This window comes from Agelaius tricolor, unplaced genomic scaffold (genome assembly GCF_023055355.1).
Source record: "Agelaius tricolor isolate 1412-34295 unplaced genomic scaffold, bAgeTri1.0.p SCAF_13, whole genome shotgun sequence".
Taxonomy (NCBI): domain Eukaryota; kingdom Metazoa; phylum Chordata; class Aves; order Passeriformes; family Icteridae; genus Agelaius; species Agelaius tricolor.
Genome location: NW_027269273.1, coordinates 14,216,292 through 14,239,528, shown reverse-complemented (window position 1 = coordinate 14,239,528; position 23,237 = coordinate 14,216,292). Strand labels below are relative to the sequence as shown.

The 23,237-nt window shown below is 41.3% G+C and overlaps 1 protein-coding gene across 4 annotated transcripts in view; it reads right to left on the bottom strand.

Moving 5' to 3' along the window:
* DLG5 (discs large MAGUK scaffold protein 5) overlaps window positions 1-16,162 on the bottom strand; it is a 97,093-nt gene extending 80,931 nt beyond the window's left edge. For all 4 annotated transcript variants that reach the window (XM_071438802.1, XM_071438804.1, XM_071438803.1 and 1 more), the window contains exon 1: window positions 15,815-16,162. In XM_071438802.1, coding sequence (XP_071294903.1) covers window positions 15,815-16,115 — 301 coding nt within the window. In that variant the 5' untranslated portion in view covers window positions 16,116-16,162. The remainder of the gene's footprint in view (window positions 1-15,814) is intronic.
* Between the last annotated feature and the right edge of the window lie 7,075 nt (window positions 16,163-23,237).

The following is a 23,237-nucleotide window of genomic DNA, read 5'->3' as shown; positions in this document are numbered from 1 at the left end:
GGTACTCTGAACAGTTACACAGGCTTGTGGCAGACCCTCATGTAATCCTGTACTGGGGATTCACAGTGACAACAATCAGTACACAAAGCTACATATTTTTTTATTTTCAAAATACATTATGTTTGGGTTAAAAATCAACTTCATTTTCCCAATTTTTAAATGAGCTTAAAAATTATTATCTCATGATTCAGGTGCTTAACAAAAAGTTTTAAATAAAAGCAGTGAAATCCTGATGTTTGAAAAAATATCATCATGCTTTTGCTTCAGTCCAGCATCTCCTTTCCCATTTAAGATGATATCCGACGGCAGCAAGGAATCACCAAGCCAGGGCATTTAACTTCCAAATGCTGCCAAACTGGAATGCAACTGACACTATGAGAAAGCAAATTTTGTTTGCAAATTATCATATCAGGAACTCAGGCACTGGTTTAACAACATTAGGGTCATACTTAATCATCTTAACTCATGCAAGCAGCAATATCTGAATACAACCCAAGAGACAAAGTGTTCTCTTGCTAAAGAGGAGCATATGCTTATGCACCTCGTTAAACTGAATTTTTCAAGTGATGCTGTTTATGGAAGGTCTTTAGAACTTCCTCCTTTTTTTTCTTCCACCTCTTTGTTTTTTTAAGAACTAAGAGGTTAGCTTATTGAAACTCACTTCAGCTGAAGAAAAATCTCTAGGGACCAAACGACTGTTTCTACAAGTTGAAAAAAAAAGAAGCAAACAAAACAAACAAAAATACCCAACACCAAAGTTACATTGTAGCACTTGACATGAAATTAATCAAAATGAAACATAAGCGTGTATTTTCCTGCTTTTTCTCTTACACAACTCATTGAAACAGAATTTTCTGTTTTCACCAAATAGCATCCCGAGAGCTCTCAGAATGTTATAATTGTTAATTCCTACACATTTAATTAAATACTTCCAAACCACAACTTTTAGGAAAAGATCTATTTCAGTCAGGACACCATCAGAACATAAGAGTTAAATGTAACAACCTTACCAAGGATAGTTCAATCTGTGTATGGTAGTTCAAGAACTGAACCATATATTTCTGAAAAACACTCTATTTTACAGAATAAAATTTGATTAATTACACTAATTAGAATATTATATGCCCAAATCAAAGGGATTTAGTGTGTTCATGTCAGAGCTATGTTCAATAGCAGCAAATCTGAAAACATAGAACAGCACTATTTTTCATAGCATTCAATAACCTTTGAAATGTTACTGTGATCACAAAAGTAATTTCTACTGCTTTTTCCTTTAATTAAAAAGCCAAAGAGCAATAAGCAAGATGACAGAAGCCAAGAGTAAGATGAAGAGAGAAATAAACCAGATGGCATTGGAATATATTTATATATACTTAAGTTATTCACAAATTATGAAAAAAGAAATATCAAAATCTTTTCATTTGCCCTATAATCAGTGGATTTTTTAAAAGAGTTTTCAGATATTTTTATGTAAAGAGGATTGTGAATTCTAATTAAGATATAGCTTTAAGCCAGGATCCTCCGTCATACAATTAACCTTAAATCCAGCCTCTAGCCAAGCAGGGTACAAGATGGAGATAGATGTAATTACAAAGTCCATCAGCAGTAAGCCACTGGGAAAGGTTACAGGCTTTCCTGTATTTCTACTTTGTATTCGGTAGGCTATTTTTATCAAAATATGCCAGGAAGACACAGCTACTGTGATAGACTCACAGCACTTTTATATTAGCTTAGGCTTGCATCATATACTTGAAGGCACTAACTTGGAAAAAAATTACAGCTGCACTCTCATTTCTGCAGGCTGCACGTCTCACAGAGCACTGGAGTAGGTATTGCACTCCCAGCTTCATTTCTACCCTTCAGGATCAACTGCTCCCTTCTCTGCTTCAAACCTGTCCAACTGTAAAACTCTATTTTACCACCATTCTGAATCTCTAAAGTGAGAGTAACTGTAGAAAAAACAGGATTTTGAACCTAAATTCCAAAAAATCCAAAAAAAGGTTGAAGTTGTACCTTGGACATGATTTCTGGTTTTGTGATACATGCTCTGCTCTGCCATGGTGTCTGGATGCACATCTTGGTTTCCTCCAAATAATGAGTTGAAGGCTTGTGGAGAGGTTTCCATCAATGTCACTAAACCCATGCATTCATGGAAATTCACAATTGTTGTCAATTTTGAGATAAGAGCCAGCAATGTCATGATTCATCTAACAATCATCTAAGAATCAGCACTTCACATGAATTTTGTAATCCTACATCTAAACATGGTATAGCAATTAGAACCCAACTATCATTCTATAGTTTCTTACAGCAAGAGTATTGAAGAGGAATATCCAATAGAAAGGCATAAGACATGTAATTTGGCATTTTCTACTAATCACAAACCTACAAACAGTTTCTGCTTAGTGTCTGAAAACAGTACTAAGATTGCACGTTGTAAATGTTATTAAGTTTCCATTTAAGATGTGCAAGTAGCATTCAAGCATAGCAAAAAAAGAATACTTTATCCTCACAAAATGCAGAAAATTCACATCCCACCATAACACATGAACCATTTGTTTATCTGAAAGCAGCAAAGATAAAATTTGCATTAACCATTTTACCAGTTATCCCATCCAAGCTGGGGAAATCAGCTACACCTCCCATGCACTGCAAAGGGCTTTCTTTAGGAGTTTTACACAAGAATGAGAAAGGAATCACAAAATAGACTGATGTAATGGGAAAACGTTCAGACTCCAACTCTTAACTCTTGGGTCATCAAGTGACGAATCAAGAACAGAAGAGTTAAGGGTATTCATGCACATTTTTAATTATGGATCACTGAGTATCTGACCATGCCAAAAGACCTGGACAACAAATATCCTGACCTTTATGTTCAAAATGATATGTCAAAACCAGATGTACACTTCACTAGAGTGGCAACTATAACAGCAGCAGTGAGCAAAAAGCTGTTTTAAACATTTATTATGTGTAGCAAAGAACTCTTTGTGCAAACTCTAACCTTTAGTGAGGACAATCTCAGCTATTTTAACTGACTTCATAACAAAGCACCACAGCAGAGGTGGCTGAGGTGCTCTCACTTCTCTCAGCCCTGAATCACTAGAAAGATCATCATCACTCCACCCCTGCCACAAAGCTGAAAGACCCTGAGCCCAGGCTGGCTGGTGTGCTCTCCTCTGACCCCAAGCTCACAAAACACCTGAGTTACAAGGCAAGTTGAAAACACTTAAGCCTGAGCCCAGCAAAGGTCACTTAGGTCTGTCAACAAATTCAGGGCTTAAGCAAGCACATAGAATTTCCCATTATATATTTTTTTCTCTCTCTTAGAGAACTCCACCTGATTTTTATCATTAAAGCAGTCCTTGTGATCAGTTGCCTCATGCTCCCATTAACAATGCATTATTCACATCCTGCTCTGAATACACATCCTTTCCCTCTTCTCCACAGCAGAGAAGTCCTTCAGAGATGATCATTCCATGACCAACATTCTCACACTTACCTACATGATGTTCCTTCTTTACTTTTGCACTAGGAAACTAATGCAGAGCAATTACCATCAGTAAGGCTGGATGTTCAGCTTAGACATCCAGAAATTAGCTGAAAAAAAACCACCAGAAGGCAGCTGGCAAAGTAAGTTTCTCTATGAAATGCCATTTTTAAAGAGCATTACTTGAAGCTGAAATTGGCTTTTATACTGAGATGAAATTAGTATTTTTAACTTAAGCATCAGCAGTTCACTCTTAATGAACACAGCCCTAGACCTGCTTGGAATACTCAGAATGGCATCATTTCCCCATGATGCCACTTCCAGACAAAAATGAAGATACACACTATATCTTGTAGCGTGTACAAAATGAAACTTTCTAAGACTCCATGTTACTTTATTTAAATCCTAATCTTGATCTGAAAAAAAAGTTACAAGGAGAACTAAATATCTTTCATTGTTTTCATTATGATAACTAGTCTATGCTTACTGAAACTAGCCTTTGGGTAATTCCTGTTTAGAAAAAAGTCTGTAAATTTCTCAAGGCTGATATAAAATTAAGACATAAAAGCACCACAAAGCATTTTCTTTGAAGTGTTTTAAAAAAAGGAAAAGAGCCCTGAAAGTTCAGCAAGATCTGTGATAGGAAGAAACACTTTGGCAAACTCAGATTTTACATTCAGAATGCTGCAGATACACGTATTTAAGATGCACTTATTAAAACACCCACACAACATGAAAAAACTGTTGGAGCAGAAAGGCTAACTTCCATAATTCACTTCTGTACTTTAATAAGAGAACTCCAGAGAAATTTTATTTCTTCAAGGACTTTCAAAAACCTTTCAGGAAATACCTAGCCCCTGGTGTACCCCGCAATCCAATCATCACAGACAATTCGTTTCCCCTTTCCAGCATGTCACATCATGTAATAGCTTTATTTATAAGTGTTCAGAAAACCTTCATTAACCAAAATAAGTTTGTAACGTGAACATCAGAAATTTGTGTTTTAGGTAATTATAATTTTTGAGTCTCACTGAAGAAGCTGTGCTTATCATAAGGATCTCTCTTAAGAGAGTTATTTCTCCTATTAGGCTCTTTCTCATGTTTATCTTCCACAAAGCATACAGGTAACAGAGAAAACAGGTCCTCTACCACAACCATCATGAACAGACACTGAGTACTCAGTGGGAAAGCTGAGAAGCCTGGCTTCACAACACACCACATGTGAACTGAAAAACACATGAGGACAGCAGAAAGTCAACAGAGATTAGCCAGCCAAATGAGCTTCCACTCCATAAGCTAACAATGTTCTGTTGAAATCAAGCAAATGAAGCACACTTTTGGTTATTTTCTGAAACAGATCATATAAAATGCAGACACTATCTACATTAGGCACTACTTAGAATTAAAATCAAGGCCAAGGCTTCATGAGCTAATCCATAAGGTCAGAAGTCCTACAGCCTCAGTGATCCAAATTCACCTCCTCTTACTGTCATAAGACCAGGGAATTATTCTGAATACTTATTATCTCTCAAAAGCTATTATTTCACTACAACGTGCAATAAAATGGCTTTAGCTATTGCTGTGCATTTGTGTCTTGCACAGTAACAAAAATGTATGCAACCATACTTCAGCAAAGTTTAATTTAGGGGTGCACTGTAGGAACAAGTCAAAATATTTTGATAGGGGAAAACAAGTCTTTAAAAATCTTATCTACTTTCAATACATATATATTTTTAAAAAGTATTTCTCAAAAAAAACATGTATTAAAAATTTACACACACATGTCCACATATAATGCATTTGATGAGATGAATGCCTAGAACTTCTAATGCGGATTTCCTCCATCAGCACCTACAACCCTCAGAAAGGATCTGGCTCATGTGCCCACGAGAAAGCTGAACAGATACAGGGCAAAACAAATCAACTCCACACTGTATTGTTGCAATGCAGAGCTGCAGAAGAAAAAGAACTTTTCAGAGTAGCACGCTGAAATTCCTTACAAGAGAGCACAGTGCAACAAAATGCTCATTACTGCAGCCAAGCAATAGGCACTACAATCCTTCAAGCTCCACCAGTCTGCCTTTACCTTCTGCTTATCACTGGTATAGAGGAAAAGACAAGCTCAGTAGCAAAACCACACTACCAACTTGGCATTTTACAGCACTGAAGAAATTTGCTATAGTTGGCTCTAAAATTAAACTGAGATTTGACATTCTAGACAACATAATGAGGTACTCCCTGACAAATGAAATTTTATGCAAGTCATGTATGCACAGCATATCACTGAAGATCAGCTCAGCCAGGGATAGAAAAACAGCTCAGCATTTACACTGTGTTTCCTTCCAGTCCAGCACACACTACACACAGGTTTCAGCCAAACATTGCTGTACAGAACAGGATTGCCACCAGCCTTGATAGACAAGTTTTTCTTGTATGTTTTTACTGATTTTTATATTAATACCCATGCTCCTGATATCCTACCAAGTCCTAAAATTCTGAGGCAGAAAATACCTCTGACCCTAGGATCTGAAACTACTACTCTGTGTTATCAAGGAACGTTCTTTTCAGCCAAAACACTGCTCTGACACTTGCAGCAGTGCAGCCCCTGAAATAGTCCTGATTACCTCAAAGGTGCCAGGAAAATAGGAAAGGTTCATAAACCAGGATAACAAATTAATATATCTGAAATAGAGCATACCCTGAAGTGCTGGCCTACACATTTTCAAGGGCAGCAGTTCAGAAAAATATCTCACTATATGTCTCTCAAAGTTCATGTCTGCAATCTATATTAAGTTGGCCTTGGGTTATTCAACAGGGAGGGAGGCAGGGTTAAAGCCTTGAGGCAAACTGATCAGACCCTTACCCAAAAGTAGTCAACACATCTTACACCAAGTGTCCTTTCCCAATATGCCCTAAAGGTAACTAGAAGCCTCAAAACCTTAAATTTCCCCATGAGAAAAGCAAGGCTTGTGCACTGTGCACAGCAAAGGAAAGCTCTGGCAGCACATCGAAATAGAGAGGGGAAAATAGGCAGCCTGAGCAACCTAAGATTGATTGCCACAGAAAGCAAAAAAGGGATTGAAGAAGTCAGATTTTCAGTACATCCTTCATTAAAAGAAGTGGAAAAAAACCAATATCTCAAGGCAAAAAGAATAGAACTGAAAGTGAATGCCCTCTTGAGACTACCTCTTTTGTGATCTTGAGAGGGTTTAGTAGTGCTTTTTGTGCTTTCAGTATTACTAAAATTCAGGTACACCTAACAGAGTTTGTTCAGAGTCCAGCCTTACATCAGAAGTACATGATGGAACAACTGATGGCTGTAACAAACCAGTTAATCAATTACAAAGGAAAGCCTACTGTTATGACCTGTTTGCTGGGGAGTTTTTTGTTTGTTTTGTTTTTCTTTAAGACCTTAGCATTTTATATTCTTTTTAACCTACTTAAGTCAAATGGCCTTTAAACTGAAAGAGTAAAAACACATCCTACATTCAATTAAAGCTTAAGCAAGCTCTCAAATAACATTGCTCTCTCTCATCAAAGTGTTCAGAAAAGAAAAACCAGACTGGAAATTCATGACTACTTTAAATATTGAGAAGTGAAGTTAATAACTGGGTATTTTTGTTGTGCTGATGTATTTTAGCCTCAAATAAAACCTTTAGATAACCTGATTTCACCACCATTAAACACTTACACTTGCTCACCACCTGAAAAACACAACATCATGACCTAAATGCAAATTAGACCTTAAACATCACAGCAAATGTTCACAAGATGATGCATGAAGTGTTTAAGAGAACTTTAAAACTAAGTATCAAGATTCCCTGAAAGAAGTTATTAAAACAACATCTATCAATCTTCTGTCACTTTCTAGTTGAAGAACTCCAACAACTCAATCAACCCCTCTTTCTGCAAGAGGATCATAACTGTGGAAGGCAAACTCAGATTATATAAGTGCTCCAGAAAGAGCTAGATCACATGGTTACCCAAGTCTCAAAATTCCCCCTACAATGATTTTTCCACAAAAGCATGCAACAGAGGAAAGCTAGCCACAAGAAACCCAAATACAAACAAGAAAAATAAACAATAATATAGTTTCATGCTTTTTAAAAAACCCCATGAACATCTATGTAACAATTCAGACAGATTTGTAATTGTCTACACCAGCTTTATTTCCCCAACCCACAAGTTCTGATTCTTCTACAGAAAAACATATTTATACTTGCCAGTTGGTCAGTCTCAGAAAAAGAGACCAGAGTTGAAAGGGATTTTGGTGCACCAACATCAAAAGAACACAGTTCACTTACACCAAAATGAGTTCACAATTCCCACTAGATTTTACATCCATCCTCAAGGAAAATACCTTCCTACCTACAGCACAGCTATCTCTTCCCACACAAACTCCACTGTGAGCACTGCTGAGCAGCAAACAACCATCAGCCTCACTTTCTAAGGTACAGGAGGTACTTTACTGATGACATTGTTCAACACAGAGAGCTCAGTATGCAAGGCCTGGATTCTGCCAACATTTGCACATGCCCAACCTGATACATATAAATGGGGATTACTCACATGCTGGAAGGTAAGTACATGAATAATAAACATGTTTGTGAATCAGCAATTATGTGCAGGTAGAATAAAAAGCTAGAGCAAAAGGAGATTTTTTAGGAAAACTAATTTTGAAATTAGTTTAAAGAACACTGGCTTTGAGGGTTTGGAGGGGGGGAAGAAGTTTCTTCGTTCACATCTGATACATAATAAATTGCCAACTACATAAAAAGTCTCCAAAAAACCAACCCCTCAACTCTCCAGTTGAAACACTTAATGGTTTTATATTCTCTCTTGCTTCTTGTCTCCAGCTGCAGGTCAGCAAATCTTAATCAGGATGATACAGGCTATTTAAAATACAATGCCTTCATCAGCCAGCTAGAAAAAAATTTATGATTTTCAAAAAGACAAAGAGCAGCTCACCAGAGCAAACATATTAATGCTGTGAACAAGCAAACTGCTGAGCAGCTCAACCCATGAACTGTGAAATAGAGGTTTTCAAAGCTGTGAGGAAGAAGGTAGTGTTATATAGATGAAATAGGCTGCCTTTAACTTGCTCTGACACCAGTTTGGGTAAGAAGGGCTTTCCAGTTGTAGGATGTTATTCTGTATGCCCAGTAATCATAGACTGTCTAGAAAAATGTTGTTCAGTGTTCACCCCAAGTGGCCAAGTACTTCCATCAACTTCAAGGGCCACCAGCTCTTGCTATCACCAGCTTCTGAAGCCTGGGAAGGGTGTACCATGGAAATCACACTCTTGCACAACAGCTGGCAACAGGAGCTCCCAGAATTAACCTTATTTGTTAGCTACAAGAGGAGTGGATGCTGGTATTACCCCATCAGCATCAACACACCTGCTAGTGCACCACAACCCATGACAGGCATATATTGCATGTCACACTGTGCACTGGCTTTTTTGAATTAGTTTCTAAGTAATAGCACTATGGACCTCCTTCAATATTTTAGTAATTCTGTCTCCCATTGACAAGAATTAATATACCTGAGTACCACTAAGAACTCAAAAAATGGCCCTTTTGGAAGAGCCAGGCTCCAACATATGAGACAGACTAACAACACCAGTCTCTTCAGAGGACAGCACCCTTCTTGTCTGCTTCTACTAGAAAAGCATTGCCAGCCTCAAGCCAAAGCTCAGCCACTGCAAACTTGCCAGCTCCTCCATCAGAATGATTCAGTTCTAAATTCCCACTGTTCCCAAAAAAGCAGCCAACGACTTGCATCTTGAAGGTCACAAACAATGTTTCACCATGAGCTACTCAATATAGCTCCATAACCTAGATGTCTCACCTACATGACTACAGCTCTTTTCACAAAAAGGTAAATCCACTAACAACACGTTTTTCTGTCTCCATCAACACTATGAACAGTTCATGTAAAGAAACATTTTAGCATTACTATACATACAGCATTTTTCAATTCTTCTTATGAAAAGAACCCACAACAGGAACTAACTGCTTCTCACTAACACCCAGTATGTGCTGGTGGCTTATCACAGTTTAACCCCAGCCAAAACCATGACAGGACTGAACAGCTCTGAAAGATGCCTCTGTCCTTGGGGTTTTACAGAGTAAGGAATCCTTACAAGCAGTTTATCAACACTTACTGATATCTTTCTAATGACTGGAATTCTGAATAATGAATTTTAATGCTATAAAATAATAATTAAAGTAACAATTGATAGGAGCTAGGAAGAAGAAAAAATAAAGAAATGAAAGTAAAAAAAACCAGAAAGTGGCAAAAGCAAGCAGCAAATGGGAGAAAAAAAAATACTTAGCAGCTCATATTAGAGACTGCTGAGAGAACTGGAAAGCCCAAAGTCAATATCTGTGTGGTGGATTGGTTTTCACTAGCTAGACAAGGGGTCAAAAACAATCTGACAAACTAGGACTGGTTACAGCTGCAAGAGAACAATGAGACTGAGAACGGTAGTTAAAACAAGCTAAAGATCTGAAACCTCTGAAACAGGCAATCTTTAGGCTTTAACAAGGAAGTAAGAAGCAAGTTACAGAAAGCTATTAGCCTTCCTTAATGATCATGTCTCATTTTTTGAGACACCAAGTCTTGTGTGTATCCAAAGCAACTTGATAGTTGGATGCACCAACACCACAAAAATGGTTATTATTCCCTTTGCTCTGATGAAAACAATGTCCCCGGGAGTTGACTGTGGCCAGCTTTCTTTCCACTCTGTCCCTGAGCACAGCAAAAATGTAATTGAGAACTACCACCCTTGGGATTTATGAACTACTAAAACATGCATTTCCTTCTTTGGAATTGAGAGCCTACTTCCATGAACTTACTACTATTAGACATTTCATTGGGAATACCCATCCGGACACTTGCCAGAATCTCCCTGCATTTCTTCAGCCTGGCAATTCCACGAGATAGCAAAAATCTGAGATCATCAACAGACACAGGTACTGCTGAACTACTGCCAGGTAGTTTGTCCAGGTTAATTACTGCTCAGTGCTGCTGAGGAGCTGCACTCCTCCAAAGGTGACTTCTGAACGCTGCCTGCTTTTTCATCAACACGATTTCAGAAATCCTGCAACACGACTTGCGTAGCTACCCTGGGAACTAATAACAGGTCTGGAAAAACCCAAACACACTGCTCTACTTCTCCCACTCTTCAATTTTCAGTGACAGAAGGGAGTATAAATTGTACTTAATTAAAAAATTGTCAGTTCAGTCCTTGAGTCAGTAAATCATGTTTTTACAATTTCTCCTCATTCTCCCCTCTCTCTGGGAATGCACACTCACAGCACTAATTCTCACCTCCTGGAGAAGGATGTCTTCTCCCCTTTCTTCCACCTTGCTCCTACAGGAGTGTCACAGCACACGCCACAGTTGAGACGGTCACAAAATGCAGAATATCATCATACAAGATCAGAAAGCTTTAAGCATCACCACACCACCTCAGAAGGCCTTAAGCTCCTCTCCTTCTTGTTCTTCAGCCCAACCTTTTATATTCCTCATCCTGCATGCTTTACACCTGTGTGCCCTGTGTTCCCTTTGGTGATTGGTCAGCGCCCATGGCTCACTGCTGTCAATGCTGCTCACCTGCCTCTCAGAGCTGTACCCACCGGGGATGAGGCTCAGGCCAGCTCCACCCCAATCACCACAAACTGTGTGCCTACACGGAGAACACATCCTGCCTCCCCATCTCACACTCTCCTTCCAGAGTCTCTCAGCTCCCCACTAGCACAAATTATCAATCCCTCTCCTTTAGCCAGTCACTAGCCAATGCTTTGTGGGGATCAGTCAAGACTTTGTGAGAGATGGGAAGGAAGAAACAAAATGTGGATGTCCCACCACCGGGTCCAAGCAGCCATGATTCCAGCTCTTCAAGGTCAGCCCTGGAATTACTGCATTTCCTGTGGGTCTCCTGTGATGCTGTCAGAGAAGTGGGTCCCAGCTGCCTATCTCCTAAATTTATACTTACAGAGCTTGCTTTTTGTGTTTGGTTTTAACTATGCTGAAGACTTTGAAATATTTAAAACTTTGTGATTTCAAATCCCATATTGTCCAAAACAACTTAGTTCATTTTTTTATATACAAAGCAGACAGAGAAAGTTGAGATAATCCCTCCTTTTTCCCCTACTCTTAAACATGTCCACGTTTACTTTCTGACTGGGAATTAACATTTTATGTCTGACCAAACACAGTCAGAAAAAAATAAGTCTTAATACTAGAAGAAAAATTTTCAAAGTCAATCTACAACCATCTTCTTTCTTTCCTGCCCCTTTAAAGATCTTCTAAAATATGCAATCAATTTTGAGTTCTAAAACTTAAATTCTCATCTTGAAACTGTTAAAGAAAACACCTTTAAAGCCTAACACATACTCACTGACTGCAGCTAGAGAAATACAGAAGACCAACTGCTAATAGGAAAGAAATCTCTGAACCTAAAATTGTATTAACTGTGCAAGCCATAATGAAGCTTTTGAGTTCAGCAATTGACTCTGTTTCGAGATAAAGTGCACCTCTGTAGCCCCACATGTTCATCTTGAAAACAAATTCCAAGCTCAACAACCAAACCTGCCTTTTCCCATCTTTGTAGTATCACAAAAATGTAAATACAAAGCTCTACATTAGCTGAAGCAATTTGAAGACTTACATAGGTTCCTCAGATTTCCATTCTGGTCTTTTAATTACACGTAAAGAAAATACATCTTCATAGCACTTGTCACAATGAAGCACCTTCCATTGCATTATTGTCATGGACATTTTGTATGACACAAAATTCACATAAAGCAACAGTAGGAAAGAAACATTTTCTGGTAAGCAAGATATCTAAGAGACAACTAAATGATCAGAAATAATTTATTTTCATATTAGAAAGGATATGTACTTCCATCAGGATGAGGATTTCCCAGATGCAAGATGGAGGTCATTTGCCAAATCAAGTATTTAATGGTAATCTGTAAGTTCACTCCCAAGTAAATAAACAAAAAACTTAGCACACTACTTAAAGAATTAATCCATGTGTAAAATACTAAGAGATTTTAAATCAGCCAAGCAACCATTCTCACTTGGGCAGAGCCAATTTCTCTCAAATGTTTACGAAGAAGTGCAATGTAGTAATCAAAGGTTTACTCAAGAAAGAACTAAAGTCTGCAAACATGATTAAGTGAAACAGAAAATCCCACTTGGTTTCAGCTTCTAGCTTCTGCTTTACAGAAGGTAATTTCCTGTTTGATTTTGCACTCTTAATTAACACTAGTTTGGCATACTATGCTTTATTTCAAATTTGAGAAAACTTTAAAAACATATATTTTATTGGAGAAACTATAGAGTTTAAGGTTTAAAATCAGCAATTAGAAGTCCCCATAGAAGACAAATGTCTTTAAATGGTGACTGAACAGGAGGAAACTCTATAAAGATAAAAAGCTCTTTGTAAAGTAGAGAAAGAGTGAAAAAATCTTTCAGCAGCTACCAGGACCCCAGTTATTTCCCTTGAGCAGTCTGCTCAGCTGTTTACCTCCCTCTGTGTGGCACAGATAAATACTTATAAAAGTGTCAGCTCTACATTGTCCAGCCAGTCACAAGAACTGCTGGTATAAATAACAACCAGAGTTCCCATCAGAGTTCACACATCACCTTTAAAGTACAAAAGGAGGCAATATTTAAACTGAGAAGGATGAAAACACAAAGTAATGGTACACGTTGCACACATCAAAACGGATCAAGAAACACTCATCCTACTGTAGTGAGTGGTGTGCACGCTGATTTCTGAAACTTTGAACAAAATTAGGTTGCTAAATTACCTTCTCACTTCCCTCACAACAGCAGCATAATGGAAAAAAGAAATTAGCAAACACCACTACAAGACACTATTGATTACAAATAGTTTTCATCTCCAACAAGCATTCAGGTGATATGCATTTTATTAGCCTTCTCTTCTAAATAATAATAAGATTACATGTACCACTGTGAGCGATCATTTTTACATACATTAATGTATGTAAAAAACTTATTCAACTCTACAGGTTTCATCAAAGGGATGTTTGAGATATTTATTTTTTACTTTTAAGAATACGTGACATGGACTGTTTCACTTTGGTATTTTAAATACATAATCCAACACTTCTCACTGCCACACGTACATCTTACTTCTTGCCAAAAAACGAAAAGTGACTTGACTCATCCACCTACAATATCTCCAGTGAAAAGGAGTAGAACTCCCAAATGGCACAAGAAGAGCAGAGGGGTGGTCAAACTTCCTACAGGGAGATATTGGAATAAAACTGATTACATGTTCAACAAGAACCTTTCTATCACAGTTACCCTCAAACATTAACTCTTTGTGAAACACATCCGGGACAAACTCACAAAAAGACCAGGAATTACCAGAGACATTCAGGGGACACACAAGCAGTCTCATGAGTAATTACCATAACACTTCTTCAGGGGGGGTGCTGGAATATTTTCAAATACACCAATATTTGAAGGTCCCCTACCTTCCTATGGTCTACTATTAATTAAGCTCGCTGTCAGCAATCTCCTGTGAACTAATTTTTAAACATGTTTATCACAAGAAAACAAATTAATAACTCTCAAAGTTAGCTTTTATTACCACTGATAAATGAAAGCAATAACATTTTAAAACTCATCACATCAAAGAAACACCCCTCCCCACACACGCTAGTTTCACTCAGATTAAGCCTCCTGAACACAGTCAAACAGGATATAGCTCACTTTGACAAACTACTTTTCCCTCGAGAACTCAGTGTAGTGAGTCATTCTTTGATTCCAACTTGCACTTTAAAAATTAAGACTATTACTATGTCCAACATATACTTTATTATTATTTTCTACTTTTCATATTATACACCTTTGATTTTAAGCCTGGGGAGTGCTGGTAGCACAGTACCATCAATCCATCTTCTCAACAAGACAAGAATGAGCTTTACTCTAACCATACAAAGCCATCATGGGTGCCATTCTGGAAGGCAGTGAGTGCCCTCATCTCCCATTGATGTCAGACCACATAATGTTTCAAGTATTGAGGTCTATTGTTGAGTCCATTTCTCCCCCATCTTGTGAGGTCCTGCCATATACTCATTAGAAAAGGCCATACACTACACTACACTGAAATAAAACAAAACCTAAGACCCCCAAGCATTTGCATTTACGGAACTCTTACCATCCACAGCATCATTCAAGTAATGGCAGAGTACACAGTGCAACCATACATGCAAGGACTATTTTCCAGACAGAAGCCGCTCTTAAAGGGCTTTGTTTTCTTAAAGAAATTGTATCATTTGTAAGAGTCAGGAAGCCCTTTCAAAGCATTTCTTTATGTAAAAAGGTAGTGACACTGTAAATCCTGAACCCAGTAACAACAGTGGAGAGACCCCACATTTCTGAATCGGTCAACTTGGTCACGCCGGATAAGAATACCTACACATCACTTGAATACAGAATTACCATTTACTCCAATTTTTCATTTAGAAACAGAGCTGCACTTGCAAGACCTTATATACTGTCAACTATTGTAATTTTAAAGCTTTGGTTTGTACACATGAAAGTAGACTGTGACTTGTTTTGGAGGGAGGAGAATAGGGAAAGACCTGTGGATCAAAGCCCAACTTACTTAAGGAGTGTTTTACACCCAAAACCTTCTCGTCAGGATTTGCAGTTAAATCAATGTTCTAACCTGTTATAATCAATGTTCTTCCCTGTTCTAACCGCCAAGAAGAATTACAACAATATAGCTTCAAACAAACACATGGCTGTCCGGAGAAAAAGAGTTACAAGATTTACTCCAAGGCACATCTGCTGGAGCCCTGCCCGCCGGCCAACTCCGGCAGAGTGGCTGCACGGGGCAGTTTCAGCTCTGCCCGGCCAAGAAGCGGCTGTGTAACACCACCGGCGTTGGTGCTCAAGGGAGAAGAGCCCCTCGGGGTTCGCTTTTCCCGAGTCCCCAGCCGACAGCCGACTTTGGGGAACGGCAGCAGCCGCAAGAACGGGGCTAGGCTGGCCTCTCCAAAGGGCAGAGCGCAGCATCCGCGGCACCTCTCGGGGACCAGTACCAGCGCTCCCGCCAGGAGAGAAAGCGAAAGGGTCGGAAGCAGAAAACAAGCATCGAGAGCCCAAGAGCAAACACGGGAGAGTTTTACTCCCCACCGGAAAAGGAGGACCCCCGCCCGTTCCCTTCCCACCTTCGGGCGGGGGGCCCGAGGGGCCCGCGCTGCCCCGGCGGGGGTGGGCGGGGGCAGCCGCTGCCTCCTCCCGCTCCCGCCCCGCGCCCCCGGCCCCACTCACCGGCCGTGTCGGCCGCGGCCGGCGTCCCCGCCACGCCGTTCAGGTAGAGGATGGAGAGCAGGTGGGGCTGCGTCTTCTCCAGGGCCACCCGCAGGTCCTGGAAGTGGTCCCGTTCCTTGCCCAGCAGCAGGGCGATGAGCAGCTCGGCCTTCCCGCCGCCCGCCGCCTCCAGGTCGCGCAGGTCGCGGGGGCTGAGGGCGCCGGCGGCCTCCAGCAGCTCCACCACCTTGTCCACCTCGGTCATGGCCTGCGCCAGGCTCTGCCGGCACTGGGCGAGCAGCTCCTTGTGCTTGGGCTCCATGGCCGCTGCAGGGCCGCCGCCGCCGCCGGCCAAACTTCGCCCGCCCCCGGCCCCGCCGCTCCGCCACCGCCGCCCCCGGGGAGGCGCGGGCCGAGGCGGGGCGGGCGCCGCCGGCCGCCCTCCTCCGGCACCCGGCGCCCCCGCAGCGGCCCCCGGCGAAACTTCGTCCGGAGAGGAGGAGCGGAGCTGGGACAAGACCTGGGCCGAGGGCGGCTTTGCCTTCTCCTCTTCCTCCTCCTCGTCCAGCAGGCGGGGGGCGAGCCGCCGTCAGGGGCTGCTGCTCCTCTTCCTCCTCCGTCTGGCGCCCCGCTCGCCTCCTTTCCGCCCCCCCGGGCGGCGAAACAACTTCTCCTCCTCCTCTCGCCTGCCCGCGGGAGGGGACCGCTGGGAGCAGGAGCCGCGGGGAGCGCCGCCGCTTCCCGGCACCCCGCACCCCCGCGGGGCAGTCGGGATAACTTCTCTCCGCCGCTCGCCGCAGCCACACGGCCGGGAGGGGGTGCGGGGAGACGGGCTCAGCTCCAGGCGCCTCCTTTCATCGGCGGGCGCACGCAGCCATATTGGCTACACAAAGCTGCCGCCTGCGCCGAGACGGGGCTGCGGCATCGCATCGCCCGCCCCGCGCCGCCCGCCCGCCCGCCGCAGCGGCCGCCGCTCCCCCGGCCCGCTCCGGCCCGGCCCGGCCGCCGCCCGCCCCCCGGCCGTCAGTCAGGGGCGCGCCCCCGGCCCCCGTGCGGCGCCGAGCGGGGCGGGCCGGGGAGGGACCCGCGGCGCGGCCTGCCCGAGGTTCCGCCGCTCCTCCCTCCGGGGCTCCGCCGGGCCAGGACGGGGTGCCCGGGCCGGGTGTCTCGGCGGCGAGACAAAGGCGGCGCTGCCGCGCTGGTGACGGGCCGGGCCGGGCGGGCCGTGCCGCTGCCCTCTCCCCAAGGCGGGAGCGGCCGCCTGTTGAGGCTGCCGGAGTCGGCACCGGGCGGCAGCTTCAAGATTTATTTCGTCCTAAACCGGGAAAAGCTAAACGTCAAAATAGTAACAAACTGCTTACGGGCATTGTCCATTAGAATTTGCAAAAACAAAAGTTTGCGAAGGAGATCTAAACACTAGTAATAGGCGCTGGCTCATCTTCCTTGTAAATTTCTTCAGCGTTTCATGAATGACCAGAGCCGACGTGTCCGTAGTCAGCCGTAGCAGGGGGACGCAATTGTTTAGCAAAGAAATAGGAGAGTAACAACTTTTCTGTCTGAAAGTAAACGGGCTGCCAACATCACTTGCTCCAAATGTTAGCTTAATTTGCAAACGGACTGCCGAATGACCACAAGTAGTTCTCATCTTAAATTCACATTTCATACATTTCAGTTACAGTGAAAGGGCTTTACTGGTAGTGGTGGTAACCCAATTATACCAAGAGAGAACCACAATTATCTGACAGTGTCCTTTCCAACCAACCCTGTGCTTGATTTAGTGTCCAGAGACCTGGACTCAGTCAGGTACAAGGGACAGCCTTTGTTCCCTAAAATTTCCTGTTAACACACCCACTGGGAGAATTCGGGTCCTGAACTGAGTTTCAAGCTACTTTATGTAGCTCAGTAGATGATGATTTCTCTCATGTGAAAACATCTTGGGTTAGATGCAATTGTGTTATGCATTCTACGTCTGGCAAAGGCAGACAGAGAATAAGAAGAGTTAGGGATTGTTCTCAACCTTAAGTCATTATTTATAACAATACTTGAAACTATGGGGTGATTTTGAAATAAGTATTTTCACTTTTGGTCTATTCATTTTTATTTTTTGGTCCATTTTTATTTAATGCTTGTGTAAACGAATTTCTTCTAATTTTTCTTCCATTTTTTTTTCAACAACTTTCTTTTCTATACAAAATATACAGAAATTACCTTTGTTGTCTAATGACTAATGCTACAAATACCTGCAAACTATGCTAGTTCTAGTCTATTTGAATTTATCAGAAAATCTGCCTATTTCTCTCTAGTTAAAGTTGGGCAGTTTTGCAGGTCAAGTAATTGCAGATTCCACAAGTGCTAGCTAACCAGTGTGCATTAATTGCTGGCCTCACAGCACGGGTGAGAAGTGAAAGCTGCCTGGTGTCACCCACTCGAGCAGTACCACGGCAGGGCCCTCTGTGCCTGCCACAGGACACTGTGCGATGCAAAGCTTTTGGAAGGCACATGCACAGGAAGACTGAAGAAAGATTGCACAAGTTATTCAAATATGTCCTTTTTTAAAGACTTTCTAATCTCAGCTAATCTCCTTTAACAATATTATTGTACTGTGTATGTGCTTAAACAGTTTCCTGTAAAGGAAAGGAAACATGCCATCAAATTTCATTAAGAGGCATTATGTTAAGAGCCCTGCTCTAGGTCGGTGCAGCTGTTCTGTGCTACTTGAAATAATAAAGACAATCTTGAGTTCCCTCCTCTTCCTGACTGGGCACTGAAGAGCACCTTTCACCAGGGGTTGCAGTAACAGGAATGGCACACTCAAATAACTTGGCTGTTTGTGTCTCATTTCAAAACCTAGAAGGAAGTGGTGGCTCTAGGTACTGCTGCTCCTGCCAATCCCAGAAGTGTGTCTTAGTCCTTTGCCTTCTCTTCAAAATAAACCATTCATCTTTTCCTCACTCCTTGCCTGCCCCAGCTATTGCCTGCAGATCCACATCGCCTGTTGCCCTTCTCAGGCAGTGCCAGGCAGCAGGTAGATCTCTGTTGTACCAGGTTTCTTTCTTTCTTTTTGGAAATGCAGTTTCTACCTTTTTGTCCTATCTGAGTCTCTTAACATTCCATTTGTCTTGCAAATGGTAAGGCTGCTCTCAGAAAAATTCAGATAAATTTCTCATTGCACAAATGTCTCTTCCATGGGTCCAGCTGTCAGACCCTTGCCTGTCTAAGAGAAGGACCTTGCTGTTACCTCTGTTTCCTAACTCAGTGTAGACCTTCTCTAGCAAGTGCAGGGCAAGTTTCCATAAAACATGGGTATATTTTGAAGACTCAAATTATGAAATGGATGCAAATTTATTATGCCAAAAGTTATGCAGTGACCCAAATTCAGATCACTACAGTATCCCAGAATGCTGATATTTTCTGATAGGACACCCTTTAGATATATCTAGGCTTTAGATAAAACAGGCTTATTATACTCATTCTAATGGAACTTTTCATTGGACAATAATCTTCTGTGCAAAATTAGTTGTCACTCCTCAAACATTTCCTCCTCTGCCTGTTTATTGCTGCCCAAGTCACAGAAGCAGCTCTGCTGCTGTAGGTTTCCTGGTAAATCCCCTCCTCAAAATCCTTAGTTTGAACCAATCACATATTCTAATGGCCAAAACCAGAGGGCTTTCTTCAAGATTAGAGTGTCTTAAAATTTAATTTAAATACATGGTGGACATCTCAGTTGCTTTTTGGTATTGGAGCCCTTAGGATACAGGTCAGGCTCCAGTGGCAGTTGTGTATCCCAGAAATGGCTTTGTAACAAAAGCCACACATGTAATCACATGATTCAAACCTTCATAGGAAGGTTTAGAGAAAAATATGAGATTTACCATAAGTTAATGGAAGGAAGGTTATGCAATCTCCAAGACAGGCATATGAAAAATACAAGAAACCACCAAGATTAGAGCTCTTTAGGTACAATGTGAACACCACAGAGCCTTTGTCATGGGTGTAACACAAAACACTAGCAGCTAAGCAGCTCTCAACAGCAGCTTATTTTTTCATATTAATGTAACTGATAGACAATTAATTAGCACTTGCAGGATAGGAAGGTGCTGTTTTAATGTGCCAGCAGATCAAAGGATCTCATTTAGCCATTAAAAAAACCCCAAACCATAATGTGAGCAGTCTGAGCAGGGCACAGGGAAAATATTTCACCTGGCGGTATCGTATCCAGGAATGGGCTATGCCCGTAAATTCTGAGATCCTCAGAGCTCCTGCTGCAGCTGCAGACTGAGGGAGCTGCTGTTGGACACTCACAGAAGCACAAGGATCATTTATCTTCCCAAAAATGTGTAACTGTGAACTTCAGGAAATGGTTTAGCTCTTTCTTCACTGAACTTCCGTGACATACCATATGAGGGAAAGCAGACCAGAGGATTATATTGCCACTTTTTCCCCTTTTTTTTGTGTTTTTTTGTTTGGTTTTTTTTTGTAGCCATAAAACCTACCAGTCACTTCATCTTGTACTGCACTAGGCAGTTTTCAGATAAAAATTATTATGGTCTTTTCCCACTCTGGGCAAATGAAAATGAAGATGAGACAGTTATTTCAGTCAGCTTCAACAAGCTTCAACAGAAAGCAAACTCTGCTGAAGGTTTTAGATTCCCCCCTGGGCTGTTCAAAAAGCAAATAAGCTTGTTTTACTTAATCAACTTGTTAAAAGAGAAAGAAAAGGCCTTCCTCAAGGGCAGAATAGCTGGCAGGAAGGGTGTTTGTTTGTTTGGGGTGAGGAGGGGGAGAAGAAAAGGGCAGGTAAATCGTCTCCTCCTGGAGCTGTGAATACAGACAATCACTTCTGTTTCTCAGAAAACTGCTTCCAAAAACAGGCAGCAAAAGCAAACCAGAAACCCTGTGGTGGCAGTCCTGCAGGGGTGAAAGAATTTCAGCTTTTATAGGGAAGACACTCTGCAAGCAAATCCCCAGTACCCATCTGCTTAGAACAGACCAGGGGCATGATTTAATTTTCTTTGGGAGACTGGGCTGGCTTGTGATGTGGTTAACTTCTATAAGCAAGCAGATGTTAAACAGCTCCTTTGAAAGCTGTTGCTTGCAGCTTGTTATTGGTTCAGTTTCTAGGTCACTTTTCAAGTCAAGGCAAAAGATTATTTATACCAATAATTTGCTTTTACTTCTTTTAGCACTCACGGGGAGATAAAAGCAAATGGGTGCCCTAAACATCCATGGGCAACTTCTATAAACAAGCCATGCAAAAACTGGGAGCTTGTAGGAAGAAAACCCAAACTGCAGTTGAAGAAGATAGTCAAATATAATAGTAAAGATTCCAGAGAATGCCTCAGCACATTTTCACCATCTTCATTGGTTTTGTCAGCAATGAGTACTTTCAAATGCGATTTCAATCTAAAGGCTCTTGAAGAAGCAAAAGCATTTCCTTATGTTCCATCTCTTAGCTCTAAGAATGACATTTGTACTTTTCACAGCAATAGTTGCCCTGCTCACTGACGTACAAGGGTTTAAGAGCTGAATCCATGTCAATTACAAGGTAAGTTTTCCAGGGACTCCAAGGGCAGTGCTTTGATCGTGGCACAAGTGAACTCAAACAAAATGGCTCCAGAAAAGTCAATATTCCTCAAAAATTCCAGGGTAATCCAAGTGTCTCTAGTCCAAGCCCAAAGAGCTCCATGAGGCAATGGAGAGAGGTGTGCATGCAAGTGTGATTCTCTCTCTAGATCCTGTGTAACACCTGTGTTTCCACACATGCCTGAAGAGCTCATCCCAGAGCTCATCTATTTTGCAATGCTTAAGCCAAGGGGATAACAGAGGTGGCAGCCCATTTCCTAAAAAACCCCAGAACCCAGCACATCCACATTTGGGAACAGACCAATACTGAGATGTGGTTGAACTGCAAAAGCTCCTCATGTGTGGAAAAAGAGAAACAGGATTGTAGGGAGCTGGAGGGGATTATTATTGCTTCATAATAAATGCTCTAACATTCTGAATTCATCTGGTTTATGATACAGGAGAAGCATTTCTAGTGTACTTTCATGAATTTTGCAGAGTTTTACAAATGCTTGTGGAAACCAGACAAAGGTAGATGGTCAGAACATAGAAAAATTTGCATCAAATCATGTGTCATACTCATAGCTAAGACCTGAACTGCTACTTGACAGTGACACATGGATTTCTGTTTATAGAAATACCACATAAATTTGGTATGCTTTTGATTGGAGAAGAAATTTTTACTTTTAATATTGCAGGATATTCCTTGGGCAAGAGAGGGGAAAGATTTTTGTAGGAGGAAAACAAAACATTGGGATGACAGTGAGAATAAACTCAAAGAGAAACCCTTGTACAACATTGATATAGTCAATTTGCTCAGACAAAGCAGACCATGGACCAAGATGAAACTTAAGACTGAAGGGTGGTTAAAATGACAAAAATACTGGACTTAACTAAAATCAGCTCTGAAAACAGTAACAAATGTGAAATGAAGTAACTCCTAAATTACACTCTCATTTGAAAGGCAAAAGTACTCCAGTCTCTGCTTCAGCCTACATGCCTTGGAGGGATGGGAAAGGCATCAGAGATTTCCAGAATGAAATAATGTCTCAGCTTGGCACAGTGGCAGCTGCATTACCAGCTTCCACTAGGTTTGATCATCCAGCTTAAAACAAACTACAGATCTTCAACCTATCTTGTATTTTTCCCACACATAACACAAATGTAAAAATTAAACATTCAGCAGTTCAAGTTAGTTTTTTTTAAAAGAAAAATAGGACAAAAATAATTTAGAACTTAAATTTTTATAAATACCAAGATTTGTTAGAATTGAACAACAAAAAACAACTCCCAAAACAAACAGAAAATCCCCACTTCCATATTAAATGGAAAAGAGCATATCCAGCACAGCCTAGAATAAGGAGAAACATCTGAGACAAAGGCCTGAGTGGCATAGAAGCCTTAAAAAGAATTTAGGTTAAAATTATTCTTTTTGAATGAAGTCTGCAGCAATTTAGAGAAGTGTTGTTTAACTGTTTGAAACTTATAAAGATGGATTAACTGGTGGGAGTTTGATGGATAGAAATATTTAATATAATGCGTATATCAAAGCTCATCCAGTTCTGCTGAGTTCTCTAATTGGTTTCCAGGGGACTTGGATTAAGCCCCAGTTTGGTAATAAAAAGACTATGCAAAAGAATAACCAAAATAAGAAGTCTCCAAATCTGCTAGGGATATTTCATAAAGGATAAATACACTTCATCAGCAAGGCAAGCCAAATATTATCCTTTTTTACCATGGGCTATTTGTACTCCTAGAATTTTTTCCCCCTTAACTCACCTTCAGAGCTGCCACTCTCCCCTTCCAAGATCATTAATGGCAGCCTAGAGCTTCACTGCTTTGCCCTCTCCTTTTCCAGCTGAAGTCAGTGTCTGCCTTGCAG